Raw genomic sequence first — 16,571 nt, 5'->3', positions numbered from 1 at the left:
ATATATGTATTTATACATATTCCCATATACCTTTTGATATAGCTTCATGATTTGGAGGGCCATGATGTTCATTCATCATTTTACATGTCTTTTGCATATGCCACATAATTGGGCTACTAGCTGTATACTTCTATTCAGTATCCAATTTGCCATTTTTTATGTCCTTTTCTTTATATATTTACTCATTGGTTTGGTTTGCAGAGAACTGTGTTTTGTCTGTAGGTGTATGATCATTTTGGATGGTTTTAAGCTCTCTTTAGCAAGAACTTCACCACACACCATGAACTGTGGATGCAGTGCTTCCTCCGAGCCAGTTCAAGTAAAACTATATTCCAAAGATTTTGGATCTATTTCTGGTTTCTTGCCTTTTTATTACTACTTGAATCATCACTGGCAGCATATCTTTTGTTGCTACTGGCAACTAATTCACCATCATTGCTTTACTTTCTGCCACTCTTTTGAAGAGAATGGTCCATTTCACTCACTGATGTGCAACTGGCAAAGAAAAAACTAGATTTAATGCTCTTCTTATAAGGAAGACGATGGACATGGGGGGGTGACTGCACATCATCTTACCGATATTTTTATATATATATATATATATATATATTTATTCTATGCTTCCTTATACGACGGTGGTTTAATAAATAAGGTAACAACCTCTCATTGCATAAATTAATTCAACTCGTTCATATACATATTATCAATAGTATGGCCTTGGTACAGATTATTTTTCCGCATAGTCCCCATACTTGTCTAAGCATTTGTTCCAATGGTACCAAGGCAATTGCCTGAAACCAGGACATGATGGCTTAAAGAACTTCACCGTTGGTTGCAAAGTGCCTTCCACCCAGGTGCTTCATCAATGGTCCAAAGAGATGGAAATCACTCGGTGTATGAACGCACTGGTACCAGGTCCCAGCCGATCAATGCAGATGTCTGTGGTCATCAAACATGTAATGACTACTGGCCTAGTCCATTGTGCAAACATAAATACTCTTCCAAGATGTATCAACACAATTGGGACAGACAAACACTGTTTCATTGGTTCTTGATCCAGCTTGATCCTCTCATTGGACAGTTCATATAGTGTCATTAGGGGGATGGCTTGGTCTTGGGGCTGTTTCTTTGTGTAGTCTTCCCTCTGCATAACTAATTAAAAGTAACCCCTTTAATACATACAACATTTCCCAATATAACCAAATTCTCTTGATGATCCATATTTCGGGAATACATGATGTGGCTTCCTCGTTGTCAGAACTGGAAGCCTGCAAAGGAACAGAGCATCAGTTGGATACTAAACATGATATGTTTACATTGCTCTATGCCTTAGTTATCAAATACATGCATTTCTTATTATAACTTTTATTTCTAACATAAACCATATTATGTAGGAACCTTTTATTAATGTAAATAAGTGTATATGATCATCGTCGAATGCACGGAGCAACCTTGTGCTGTATGCGTGAATTATGTAATTTAATGCATAAATATATTTCTGACACATTTAAACATCCAAGTATTGCCTGGACTAGTTCCAAGATGCAAATAGAAGTCTATTACCCACAGCTGCTGGTAGGAGCCACATTCTAATTAACTATTTCAATGGTTTTCCTCTACCTATTCACAGTCCAAAATTCCAGTTCCCCTGTACCAGGCTAGCACTGAACAAAGAGGCGCACAATTGCAAATGACCTGCAGGTTCTTTTACAATAACCCTTAATTTTCATTTAGATAACTTCTTTTTAGCATGCTAGTTTCTGTGTACATTTCAATTATTTGTTACAGGCATACTAGTTCAGTATGCGGAGTCTTCTCAATACATATCCAACCACCCACCAACATACACACCAGACCTGTCTCCCACACTCTGATCAAATTCTGTAGAGATATAAATATATTTGTGCATATACGAATTGTGCTGTCGCAGGGTAGCATCCAAGCAATTCAACATCCGACCATAGATGACTAAATCGTCAGATAATAATTGCAAGCGATCATATCTGACAAATTGATTTGGACAGCGCAAGGTCAGGGCTATAGGGATAATGGTCCAGTACTTCCCAATAGCAGCATTGCTCAGCTTCAACATCTGTCCTGCCATTATAAAAGGTGGTGCACCAAACCCATACCTGTTTCTGTGACATGACGTTATTATGGTACACAAGTTGGATATAAGTTTCAGCTTCTGATTTGACTTGATATCAGGTGCAGTCTTCTAATGGATATGAAGGGAAATAGTGGCCTACCTGCTCTGGACTGGTGGTAAATTAGAATGAAACAGTGAATATTACACATGTGAGTGATCTTGTTACCTAACTTATTGTACCACCCCTGTGTAGTTTTATGGCATAAAATATATAAGAAGGATAATGGGCAAAATGGGGTGAGGCATAAAATGTAAGTGTACATCACCCCCCATTGCCCATCATCTTCAATACATTTATGTCCATTAGCCTTCTTATATAAAAATACATATAATATATTACATACAAATATATAAGGATGATGGACAAGGAGGGGGGGTAATATGCACTTACAGTTTATGCCTCATAATTCCACTTCTATTTTATGCCATTATGGGATACATGTATTAACTGCAAATATGGGGAAGAAGTGGTTGCCCTATCACCATAGCTGGGACAGCACTTTCCCTTGTAGCATGGGCTGGCAGCGCCGGGGACTGCACATGGGATCTCCTGATGCTTTCAAGAGCCTGCGCATGCCCATTGGAGCCAGCCGGGAGACACAGTGCATCAGCACTAGGCTGACGTGCTGTGTACTCAGGCAGGAATCACTGGAGGGGGGAGTTTTCACTCCCCCACTCCAGCAGATGAGATGTTCTTGCATCTCATTGTTAGTGCTTCCTGCTGTGGCTCAGTAATGAGGCAAAGCAGGAAGAGTTATAGTAGTACGATCCATGCCACTATAATAAATCTGTCCTTTTATATTTTTAAGACCATCATATTCCTTATATGCTTGTATGCCATAAAAATATATACGAAAGATGATGGGCATCAAAATATATAAAATGATGGGCATGGGGGTAAGAGGGTGATGTGTATAAAATGTATGCACATTTACCCTCCTTGCCCATCATCTTCCTTAGATATTTTTTATGGCATAAAAATATATAAGAAAGATGTTGGTCATGAAACAAACAAAGGGAAAATGGACAATGGGGGTAATATATATACATTTTATACACATCACCTTAATTTAAATTATGACCATAGTTCTCCATTTTACTTAATATAAAATAAATGTTCTTGCTTTTAATACTTAAGTCTGCCACTAGCTGGGGCAGCAGATAACCAGTTCTTGTCCTACAACTACAGTAACGCAGGCTGCACTAAGGCTCCCTTTACTGTGACTGAGACGGGGTGACATCATGATGCTCGGATGTCTTGACATCATGATGCTCGGATGTTGTGACGTCACATGCGTATTAATCACAGTAAAGGTTGGAAGGAGGAGCTAGCAGGGGACTGCTGGTGCAAATGCTGCTGCGGACCATCATAGCAGCGGGCGAAAAGGACTCAGGACCGGTCCAGGATATTTAACTTGGGTGAGCTGCGACCCATTGCTGAGATGGGCACGCCCCACTCTGGGGTCATGACCCACAGTTTGAGAAATGCTGCACTACACCAAAAAATATTCTCTCTCGTTTGTTGTATACTATTGTATTAGTTGTAATTAATAGCACCATCTAGTGCACCTATTCCAGGAGGGGGTTGCCAGAATGTCAGCAAGCCTGCACTGGGGTCTTGCCCAGGCAGCCCTCAGCCTCTCTGGGTACAGTGTGTATGACACATGCATTCGTACATCACCGCTGCTTGGTGACACCATCTGAGGGCATGACAACAAAATAGCAGAGCAGCTCTACAATTTTGGTGTGACCCCCTAGTGATGCCACTGGCCCTGTTTATGCCATTATAATAAAAATTTAATTTTCAAATAAATAATAATTTCACACAGTTTTGGGGGTTGCACCATACACATTGTTTATTACATTATATTGGTGCAGAGGATAAGATGTAGATAATTCTCCTATCCAGTTTTTAACAAGATTGATTTATATAAAAAATGTCCTCACTTGTAAATATAATGAATTGATGCTATTTAACTTACTTAAGAAACACATTATACGAGGGTTGTCCAAAAGTAATGCCTAAATGCTCATAACTCTAAAATAATATGCAACATTTATTTGAAACTCTCAGTCTGTAGTTTATTATGTCTGCAAACTATATATGTATTTTTGTTTAGGTAGTCCAAGAAATACCATGGAATCCAGATTGAAACAAAGAGCCGTCATTGAATTTCTGGAAAAATAAGGCTGCAATGCTACAGAAATCCACAGAAGACTGAAAAAAGTGTATGGTGAGTGTACAATTGACTATAGCAATGTCAGAAGGTGGATGAAGCATTTTCAATCAGGAGAATCATCCATGTGCAACAAACCTCATGGTGGCAGACCATCAACTGCAGTGACAGCAGAGAACCGACACAAAGTCGATGCCATGATTCAGAAAGACCGTCGTGTGACCATCAGAGATATCAGTGATGAACCTGAATGTAGCCATGGCACTGTAGAAACACTAATAAATGATTTGGGATATCATAAAGTGTGTGCTAAATGGGTTTCAAATCAATTTACCAGGGATCATAAGGCCCAAAGGGTGGAAGTGTGCAATGAATCTTTTGACCAACTTTGAAGCCAACCCTGAGATGTTTTTGGAAAATGTCATTACAGGAGATGAGACCCGGGTATTCCTTTATGATCCAGAAACAAAGGCCCAATCAAAGAAATGGAAACACCTAAGTTCACCTAGGCCAAAATAAAAATTAAATTACAGCAATCTGTAAACAAAGTCATGGCCACATTCTTCTGGGATTGCTGAGGTGTTATTCTCATTGATTACTTGGAATCAAACCAATCAATCAACAGTGATCGATACTTTATTACACTTAAGAAGCCATCCGCAAAAAAAGGTCAACAATTCCATTGTCAAATGTTATCTTACACCTCGACAATGCCAGACATCACACTTTGATGGCAACATATGCGGCCATTGCCAAAATGGGGTGGGCAACAATTCCACATCCACCATACAGTCCTGATTTGGCTCCTTCTGACTTTCATCTGTTTGACCCTCTCAAATACTGTCTCCGTGGTCAACATTTTGAAGACAGAGGGAGATAAAAATGCCATACGTTCCTGGGTCAAACACCAACTACTGGAACTTTTCCAAAGTGGCTTCACAGCTTGGGTTGAGAGGCGGAGAAAATGTTTGAGGGCAGATGGTGAATTTTTTTAGTAGAGTCATTCTGTTACTAAGACTTCAAAGTATTTTACTGCAAATGTTCAAATCTGTATCTATAATAAAATTTGAGTTGTGAGCATTTAGGCATACTTTTTGAACAACCCTCGTACATTCAGGGCCTTAGAGTGTCTCTACATGTGATTAATAAGTGTTCTTTTACTACTAAAACAGTTGCAACATTCAAAGCATTTATATGGTTTCTCTCCTGTGTGACTCCTCTGATGTGTAGAAAGACATGACTTATAGGAAAAACATTTCCTTCATTCAGAACATTTAAATGGTTTCTCTCCTGTGTGAATCATTTGATGTGTAACAAGTTTTGACTTACAGGAAAAACACTTGCTGCATTCAGAACATGTAAATGGCTTCTCTCCTATGTGACTCCTCTGATGTATAAAAAACTGTGACTTACAGGAAAAACACTTGCTGCATTTAGAACATGTAAATGGTTTCTCTCCTGTGTGACTCCTCTGATGAATAACAAGATATGACTTACAGGAAAAACACTTGCTGCATTGTAAATGGCTTCTCTGCTATGTGACTCCTCTGATGTATAACAAACTTCTGACTTACAGGAAAAACACTTGCTGCATTAAGAACATGTAAATGACTTCTCTCCTGTGAGACTCCTCTGATGTATAACAAGCTCTGACTTTTGGGAAAATATTTACTGCATTCAGAACATGTAAATGACTTATCTCCTATGTGAATCATCTGATGTCTAACAAGATGTGACTTACAGGAAAAACACTTGCTGCATTCAGAGCATGTAAATGGTTTCTCTCCTGTGTGACTCCTCTGATGTCTATAAAGATTTGCCAAATTGGAAAAACACTTGCTGCACTCAGAACACGTAAATGGTTTCTCTCCTGTGTGACTCCTCTGATGTACATCAAGATGTGTCTTTTGGGAAAAACACTGGCTGCATTCAGAACATGTAAATGGTTTCTCTCCTGTATGAAATCTCTGATGTATAACAAACTGTGACTTAGTGGAAAAACATTGGCTGCATTCAGAACATCTAAATGGTTTCTCTCCTGTGTGACTGCTCTGATGTGTAACAAGATTTGATTTACAGGAAAAACATTTGCTGCATTCAGAACATGTAAATGGTTTCTCTCCTGTGTGACTCCTCTGATGTATAACAAGCTGTGACTTATGGGAAAAACACTTGCTGCATTTAGAACATGGAAATGGCTTCTCTGCTATGTGACTCCTCTGATGTATAACAAACTGTGACTTACAGGAAAAACACTTGCTGCATTTAGAACATGTAAATGGTTTCTCTCCTGTGTGACTCCTCTGATGTATAACAAGCTCTGACATTTGGGAAAAATATTTCCTTCATTCAGACCATGTAAATAGCTTCTCTCCTGTGTGTATCATCTGATGTCTAACAAGATGTGACTTACAGGAAAAACACTTGCTGCATTCAGAGCATGTAAATGGTTTCTCTCCTGTGTGACTCCTCTGATGTCTATAAAGATTTGACGAATTGGAAAAACACCTGCTGCACTCAGAACATGTAAATGGTTTCTCTCCTGTGTGACTCCTCTGATGTACATCAAGATGTGTCTTTTGGGAAAAACACTGGCTGCATTCAGAACATGTAAATGGTTTCTCTCCTGTGTGAAACCTCTGATGTATAACAAGATGTGTCTTATGGGATAAACACTGGCTACATTCAGAACATGTAAATGGTTTCTCTCCTGTATGAATCCTCTGATGTATAACAAACTGTGACTTAGTGGAAAAACATTGGCTGCATTCAAAACATCTAAATGGTTTCTCTCCTGTGTGAATCCTCTGATGTGAGATAAGATATGATTTATATGTAAAGCATTTGTCACACTCAGAGCACAAATGCGGTGTCTTTCCTATGAGACTCATCATGTATTAGATGAGAAACAAATTAGCTATCCAGAAAATGAGAATAGTTTTGGGAATCCTTTAGAGGTGTAAGAAGAAATAGCTTCTTTAGTTGGCTTAATCAGAGAACTATGTCCTTTTACCACTATGTCTTCTAATAGTCTTTGTGGGAATTCTGCTCTTTATTTGTCCTGCAAGAATAAAAAGATTATATTTAAAATCATGGATGTTACACAAGTAAAACGACTTTTACAGTAATAGTGTAATTTTATATACAGATTATGATATATATTTAAATACACTAAAAAACATGATAGCTATTTACTCACCCCCTGCACTGACCATAGATGGGTAACACATGCTACCAATTTTGTCACAACTAGTGTCAGCTGATGCACCAGGACAGGGCTGGATTATAGTTGGGGAGGATGGGGCCACACATTGGGGGCCCCCACAGGGACACAAATATTGCCCTGACCCAGCCCACTCTGCACCATTCCTGGATTGACTGACTCCCAGAAGCATCGCACAGAATTTTCAATTATGAAGGCACCCCCCCTACTCTCCTGCCAGTGGTGAGTCAGCTATGTCACCAATCTACTGGCTATACTGTTTTGGTTAATGGGTTAAACAAATCAGGACTATGCAGAATACCAATGATTGTTAACTGCATGAACCTATATATAATTGAAAAGAATTTGAAATACCAAAAATAGGATAAGTACTACCTCTACATGTGAGTCTAAGGAGTAAATTTAGTAACAATCGAGATTGCTCAATATGACAATCTCGGGTGAGTTAGTCCTTTTTTTTCCATCTCTCAAATTTGCTTTTGCCCATCTCAGGTGAGATGTCTCCATCGATTTCATTCAAATCAGGTGAGATAGCAAAATGACTTAAATCACCATTGGGCCAAATTGTGTGTACTTTTCACCTAAAATATATATCTCTCAAATTTACCAAGAATCAAGATGAGCTGTGAGACGGTCAGAAACATACACAAATCATTGTGATTTGTGTATGTTTCTGCCTGTAAATCATTAAAATAGGGCTAATTTTTTTTAAAAAAGACATAGGGTCCCCCCAAAAGCCTAACCACATTGACTGGAACTCACGTAGAACCAGCCAATGAGCGGCTGCTACATGTAAAGCGGCCACTGATTGGCTAGTGGCCTGGGAGAAATTACAGTTGATTTTGGTCAAATGTCATTTCGTGAGGTTTAAGTACATGTAACAACATATACTTACATCTGTTCAGCATGGTTTGGGTAAGTTGCTGACCCTGCATGCGATGGAGAGCAGTGCCAGGATGTACGTGAGTATAGGATCTTTTTTGTTGATCCAGATCCATGGATTTCTCCTTTGAACAAGTGGGCCGAAGGGCTAGAACAGGTAAGTATGTGTGATTGAGGTATGTGTGTATTAAACTTGTTCTATCAATGGTGTGTGTTGTGTCTTTATTGAACTATTTATTTTAATGTAGAAATATGGGTGCCTGCCGGTCACCTGGTTTCACTAGTAGTTCCACAAGTGCTAAAGGGCAGGCATGCTGACACCTGTAAATCCACTGTAAAATTCACTTTATTACCCCCATACCCACCGCTCCAGGGGTGCGGGGAAGAGTCCCGGGCTTCAGACCAAACCTGGGGTGCTCAGCAGAGGGGGAAACCCTCTTATGGGGTCCCCATCTCCCCTGAGATCCCCAGCTTGGCCTGACCTGCTTGGGGTGAGAATGCTTTGGCCCTGGAGACTCGCTAAAAGGGTCTGCTGGCTGTGGCATTACACCCTGGATGGTTTGGGTCTGGTGCTGTTTTTAAATATTGGTTTACCCCTAAGCATTTTTCCCCCTATATTTAAAACCAGGACTGGTCCGGCAGCCAGGTGCTGGTTCCTAAATTACGGTGGAACTCTACTTGTTTTGTTCCCCATAATTTTTGGAACCAGGCCTCGCTGACAAGTTCGGGGCTGGTTAGGCATATTTTTATTTAATTTAATCCATTTTTAACAGGTCCATGACACAAGCAGCTTACACATATCTCACTGATTTGTGCAGGCTGCTTGCTCGGGACAGTTAGGCAGAAACTCTGCAATCTAGGGTGAGTAATCTGCAAAATGTGCAAATCGGGAGAGATAACTCACTCGAGCTTGCTTACAAGTTACCCAAAAAAAATCGACCTAATTCACCATTGCCCAAATCAATTTGGAACAAATCGCCTGTTTGTAAATTTGCAAAATAAAAAGTGAATAAATCGCCCAGGCGAGGTACAGTACAGTGAGATTAATCTCTTTGCAAATCGGGAGCATCTCGATTCTTAGTAAATTTACCCTTAAAGTTATAATTGGACCATGTTGATTTAAATGAAATGGCCAGCTATATGGTTCAGACATGCAGACTCTATACCTACAGCACAGCACAGCACAACACAAGCATCAATTATATATCATGCTATTTAACATATATATGTGTGTGTATATATATATATATATATATATATATGTTCTTCTCTTTTGGCTGAGGCTGTCTATATTTTCACTTAGAAGGTGTTTATGTGATCTTTCCTTTAAAAGGTTGAATTTTTCAATTATTAAACCGATTAGGAATAATACAGACACACTTAACCAGGATTATTTTATTGAATTTTCAAAGATCACGGTTACAGGATTAAATCCTTGAGTTAGAACCAATAGTATCAGAATTATTAAGCACCTATCATTATCTGACTCAAAAGGAACTATATACAAGCACCAATATTTTTTTTACATTAATAACTCCCTCACTCAATAAGAGTTATCCTTTTTAATTTTAAGAGTGCTTTTCTCTGTTTGTCTGTCCTAATTGCTTAATCCATTTAAAAAAAAAATAAATAAAAGGGACATTTTTACAATAAATTTTCTACAAAACAGAGGTGGTGACCATGAACTAATACTACGAAGACTGGAGGCCCGGTGGATATTCAGACTAGACACTATCTCCCCAAGGGGGTTGAACGAATATAATACGCTATGGGTCTTTTTATAGTTTCATATTGCTGAAGTTGAACTAGTATGAAGATATCGGTTGGCACTCTATATGGCTATGGATGAGTACTAATCACTCCCCATCTAACTCCTCCTCCTCTGTTTGCTATAAGTCTTTTGAAGATTTGAAAAAAAAAAATGATAGTTATATAAAAATTTTTATAAAAAAAGTTAAAGTATATAATAAAAATATGTAAATATGAAGAAATTAATAAAACAAATAGATAAAATATAAAAAAATTAGGATATAGGATTTGGGATAGAAAGATTATAAATTAGAGGGATTAATATGTGTATTTTTATGACTTGGATTGTATTGTTCCTTTATTTGTTAATATGTATCTACTTTATTGCTTGTAAACCAATGGGACATCATATTGTGGCACAACAATTATATATATATATATATATATATATATATATATATATATGTAATTAACAGCATGAGCCACCTGTCTAATTATTGAGTATTGTGCTATGTATTTATTTAAAAAAAATTTTTTTCAGAGGTTGCTCGTCTATGTTGATGTAGAAAATGTGCTCACGTTTCCACACTGTGTGTTCCACACACTGGAGCACAAGCTGTGGTCTGTGATGTTATGTGACTTATAGAAAGTGATTTCACTTCTGGGCAAAGCGTTCCACGGGCTGGAGCACACGTGGCGGTGGAGTGTGCGCTATCCTAATTGTTGCTGCTACTTATGGTGCCCCAGGGGTAAGGTCAGTCAGTCCTTTGGACTGAGGCTGTATTTTATGTGCATCTAATGGTTGCTGTGACTGGCTGCTGGCTTGATAGTGGTGTGACCAAAACATCGCTATCTATATGGTGCCATAACTTGCTGCTATTATCCTACTTTTATCGTGGAATAATAATTATCGAATTACTATGTCTCCTTGGTGAGTGCATCCTTTTGGATACCTATATTGCTACCTACTGTACCTGAACAAGACTGGATTGGCTGGAATGCACCCTGATGTTGTCTCTGACTTGGATGTGAGTGCGGGATTTATATAAATATATATATATATTTATATATATATATATATATGTTCTTCTCTTTTGGTTGATGCTATCTATGTTTTCACTTTGAAGGTGTTTATGTGATCTTTCCTTTAAAAGGTTGTATTTCTTAAATTATTAACCCAAATAGGAATAATACAGACACACTTAACCAGATTTATTTTATTCAATTTTCAAAGATCACGGTAACGAGATGAAATCCTTGAGTCAGAACAAATAGTATCAGAATTATTAAGCACCTATCAATATCTGACTCAAAAGGAACTAAAAACAAGCGCCAATATTTTTTTACAATAATAACTCCCTCACTCAATAAGAGTTATCCTTTTTAATTTTAAGAGTGCTTTTCTCTGTTTGTCTGTCCTAATTACTTAATCAATTTAAAAAAAATGTAAATAAAAGGAACATTTTCACAGTTAATTTTCTACAAAAAGAGTCTTTATCTCATACACAGTATGAATATACTGACTGTAGGGTCTACCACCAAACTAGCAAATATTGATTTTAGCGACTATATACTATAGAAATTGCAGTTTCTAATAATATCACATAATCTAAATTCCTAACGATTGTGGATATCAATTTGTCTGTTTTTGCACAGAGTAATCTATAAAATTCTATGGACTCAATCCAAATACATGAGATGTACTTGCGGGTGCAAGTCATTGTGACAACGGGCGCCACATAAGGCTCTGACCAACATTATACAAATTTAGGCTTGGAGCAAGCCGTGAGGGGTGCGAGGTGTCATTGCTGGTGTATTTAATGCAATTATCCCTTTATATATACAAAGCTGATGCACAGATTAATATGTAAGATACGATGACGGATCTGCCACCTAGATAACTCTTTATATATACTATCTAAACATAACCTCCCCCCCGGTGGTGCCTGACCCAAACCCCTCCCTTCCCCTACCCTAAACCTAACCCTTCCAGTGGGTGTCTAACCCTAAGACCCTCAGGAGCCCATAAACCTAACCCAACTCACCCCCGCAGCTATGAGCTCCCAATGCCTGGCTTACCTATGTTTGGTATGCCGGGTGCTGGGATTTCAGTGTGGGTCTAATTATTAGTCCCATGCCGAGCTTTCACTGTCAGGAAGCGGGCAGATGACAATTCGACTGCCGCCTTCCAGACTACATCCCATAATAATCAGATGCACAGAGTAATATGTTAGATACTATGATGGAGTTGCCACCTAGATACCTCTTTATATAAACCTGATGCACAGAGTAATATGTAAGATACTATGATGGAGCTGCCACATAGATACCTCTTTATATATAATAACCTGATGCACAGAGTAATATGTAAGATACTGTGACAGATCTGCCACCTAGGTACCCCTTTATATATACTAACCTGATGCACAGAGTAACATGTTAGATACTATGATGGAGCTGCCACCTAGATACCCCTTTATATATACTAACACGATGCACCGTGTAATATGTAAGATACTATGATGGAGCTGCCACATAGATACCTCTTTATATGTACTAACCTGATGTACAGAGTAATATGTAAGATACTATGATGGAGCTGTCACCTAGATACCTCTTTATATGTACTAACCTGATGCACATAGTAATATGTAATATATTATGAAGGAGCTGCCACCTAGATATCCCTTTATATATACTGACCTGATACACAGAGTAATATGTAATATACTATGATGGAGCTGTCACCTATATATCCCTTTATATATACTAACCTGATGTAAAGAGTAATATTTAAGATACTATGATGGAGCTGCCACCTAGATACCCCTTTATATATGCTAACCTGATGCACAGAGTAATATGTAAGATACTATGATGGAGGTGTCACCTAGATGCCACTTTATATATACTAACCTGATGCGCAGAGTAATAAGTAAGAAACTTTAATGGAGCTGCCTCCTAAATACCCCTTTATATATACTAACCTGATGCACAAAATAATATGTAAGATACTATGATGGAGCTGTCACCTAGATACCCCTTATATATACAGTATACATAGATAATAAATAAATATAGTTCACATGCTTCAACATTGCTGATAGAGACTATGTTGTTGTAGAGAAATAGATACATATATAGATAAATAGATAGATCACTTAGTACTGACAAAAGTTATATATATATATATATATATATATATATATATACAGAGAAATTGCATCCGGCACTCCTTAGGGCTAAAAAGGATGTCCTGCATCTGGTGCTTTCCTTAATTACCTATCCAAGGGAAGGAAATAATAATATATGCAGCAGTGGGCGGCACTCACGACGACTTCATAAAAGACACAGTACTCGTGTAGTTATTATCAATGTTTCAGAACCTTTAAGTTAGTTCTTTTCTCAGGATACAATAAGAGTAAAATGAGACAATCTTACCTTTCTTATACTCTCACCCTGTGATCAGCAGCGCGCTAGAGCCTGACTATTACCACTTCAGATTCTGTACCTGCAAGTGATGTGCACTGAGGGAGGAAGTGTAGTTTCCTGCCCACGTAGTCCACCAAAAAAAGAAAGTTAACCCCTTGCGAGCTCGCTTTGCTTGCCACGCTTTGGGCACAGTGGCTCGCTACACTCGCCAAATGGTTATATTCCCCCTCTATGCCCACTTGGATGGTAGGGAATGATGTTGAACACTGGCTGATGATGTCATGGTCAATCTACAGAAGTGTATATAGCTGCTTCCCTTCCAGGAATGCAGCAGCTGTGACATCATTAGTGAGACACCCACCACCATAAAAACTATAAGGCTACAAGTAGCCTGGAAGAGTTACAAATCATATAAAAAACGGATTGTAGAGCAGTATAGTGCTAACCAATGGTAACAGTGCCATCTAGTGGATATAATCCATCATTACAAGTCTGAAATTACTCTTACTAATAATTACCATATATGACAGCTACAAGTTACTATTATATCAATATGATAGCTACAATTGAAGTCAGATTACCTCCATATTAAACAAATTCAGAGATCATGTTAGGAAAATCTGGATGGATAACATTTAAATAGACGACATAGATAATATACAGAAATAGTAGAGAAAGACAAGGATAGAGAAGGCAGGGGAACAAAAACCATTAGACATCTTGGTGTTGAATAAACCATATTATTGGAAGCATTGCAGATTCAGTTGCTCATTTAACCCAATCGGTGCCATTGTACCTAGCCTGTATTTCCATTTTGTTTCACATCTTAGCAACTCCCTTGATCTATTGCCACCCCTGTATTTTGGGGGGAACAAAATCAATTATTCTATATCTCAAGGAGGATAAGGTATGGTTGGCTTCAAGGAAGTGCTTTGCCATAGGTTGATCACTACTGCCTTTGTTTAGAGCACTACAGATTGCACTTCTTTGCAATGCCATGTGCTCCTTAAACATGCATTCTTTCTTTCCAATATAATATTATAACTAGTAAAATAGTTGCAACATTCACAGCATTTATATGGTTTCTCTTGTGTGAGACTCCTCTGATGTATAACAAGAGATGACTTATAGGAAAAACATTTGCTGCATTCAGAACATGTAAATGATTTCTCTCCTGTGTGAATCCTCTGATGTGAGATAAAATGTGATTTATATGTAAAGCTTTTGTCACACTCAGAGCACAGATGCGGTTTCTTTCCTATGAGACTCATCATGTATTAGATGAGGAACAAATTAGCTGTAAAAGTTTTCTCCTATCCAGAAAATGAGAATAGATTTTGGGAATCCTTTAGAGGTGTAAGAAGAAATAGTGTCTTTAGTTGGCTTTTTCAGAGAACAGCGTCCCTTCACCATTATGTCTTCTAATAGTCTTAAGGCCGCATTCAATTGCCGCCAAAAAAGTTTTGCCAGTGGCGTCATTTCGTCAGGTGGGAACCTCTCCCCGTATTCAATTCCAAAGACTTTTCACCGGCACAAAAAGTTTGCACCTTGTAACCAGTGGAAATGATTTGCCTCTGAATAGAGGCGGAAAAAAGTGCAGAACTGGGGGTTTGGGGTGCAAAGTTGTGGGAACACCCCTGCAGTCTTGGGACAATCACCCAAAGGTTAACTGTGTAATAAAATTAAAAAATACTTTAGATCATCCCAAAAAAGTGCTTTCGTTTTGGGAGTGAAAAAAAAACAAAGTTGGAGGACAAATTTAAAAAGTTGTGAAATAGACTCCAGGGGGTCCCCCAAGTATGCCCCAGGTGTTTTTTTTTATTGTAGGTGATTGCTGAAGGTGTGTTTGTTATGTATTTTAAAACATCTCTTTAGCGATTTTTAACCATGCTTGTTCCCATTCTCATGTACCCCAAATTTGATGGGACTACTTATTTTTAGCAAATATAACTGGTAAATACTATTCTTCACCACTTGTGCAAAGACGCTAAATAGCAGCAATTGAGAGCATTTAAGCACCCCAAAAACCTTCAACAGGGCTATTTCGGGGTATCCATAGTGATCCCCCATGTCAGTGCATCTTTTGAGGGGTCTCAGGCTGATTTCCCCAAATCTGACTGCACTTTTCGCCTGTTTGAGTTTTGCCGGGATGCATTTTTTGCATCCTTTGGAATTTAATAGTGCGAAAAGCGGAGATGAGCACGATACTTTTCTGGAGGCAAAACCAGCAATGACGGCAGAAAGTGCACCTTGCGAAGAGTCCGGGACTTTTAGCCGGAAATTGAAATGGGCCTTTGTGGGGATCCCGCTTTTTATTTGTCCTGCAAGAAAAAGAGATTATATTTAAAAGCATAAATGTTACCAAAGTAAAACGACTTTTATAGTAATGTGAGACTCATCATGTATTAGATGAGAAACAGATTAGCTGTAAAAGGTTTCTCCTATCCAGGAAATGAGACTAGATTTTGGGAATCCTTTAGAGGTGTAAGAAAAAATAGTATCTTTAGTTGGCTTGATCAGAGAACAATGTCCCTTTACCACTATGGCCTGTACTCAATTTGTGGCGAAAACCCATCATTTTCGCCTATTTCAATTATCCCCGTATTCAATTTCAAAGACTTTTCACCAGCGACAATAGTGCTAATTTAATAAATAAATAAATACATTCTTGGTCTGTAAAATGTCAGTGCAAATGAATACAATCAGATAAATGTGTATAAAGTGTCTGTGCAAAATTTGCTAGTTGTGCTAAAATAACTCCTAAACCTTATTTAAAGGTAAATATTCCATTCAAGGATCAAACATAATAAATAACATTCCCAATAATAACCCTTAAAACATGATAGTGAAAAGTGACTGTGCAGTAATAAAGTGCTTATTAGACCTCCATGTGTCAATGGCTTATGAGATAAAAAAATATAAGAAGCGAATATTCAATATAAAAGGGGGGTACAAAGTT

General features: G+C 38.1%; 1 protein-coding gene across 1 annotated transcript in view; it reads right to left on the bottom strand.

Annotated features, from left to right (window-relative positions):
- Nucleotides 1-14,886, bottom strand: part of LOC148473287 (uncharacterized) — a 53,589-nt gene extending 38,703 nt beyond the window's left edge. The window contains 4 exon segments of the mRNA XM_088459846.1: nucleotides 5,517-5,795; nucleotides 6,022-6,644; nucleotides 6,726-7,222; nucleotides 14,682-14,886. Coding sequence (XP_088315972.1) covers nucleotides 5,517-5,795; nucleotides 6,022-6,644; nucleotides 6,726-7,222; nucleotides 14,682-14,886 — 1,604 coding nt within the window.
- Nucleotides 14,887-16,571: the final 1,685 nt, after the last annotated feature.

Source organism: Taudactylus pleione, unplaced genomic scaffold (assembly GCF_031769625.1).
Source record: "Taudactylus pleione unplaced genomic scaffold, aTauple2 ptg000940l, whole genome shotgun sequence".
NCBI classification, from domain to species: Eukaryota; Metazoa; Chordata; class Amphibia; order Anura; family Myobatrachidae; genus Taudactylus; species Taudactylus pleione.
Note: the sequence above shows the minus strand (reverse complement) of the source record. Positions and strands in the feature narration are given on the sequence as shown.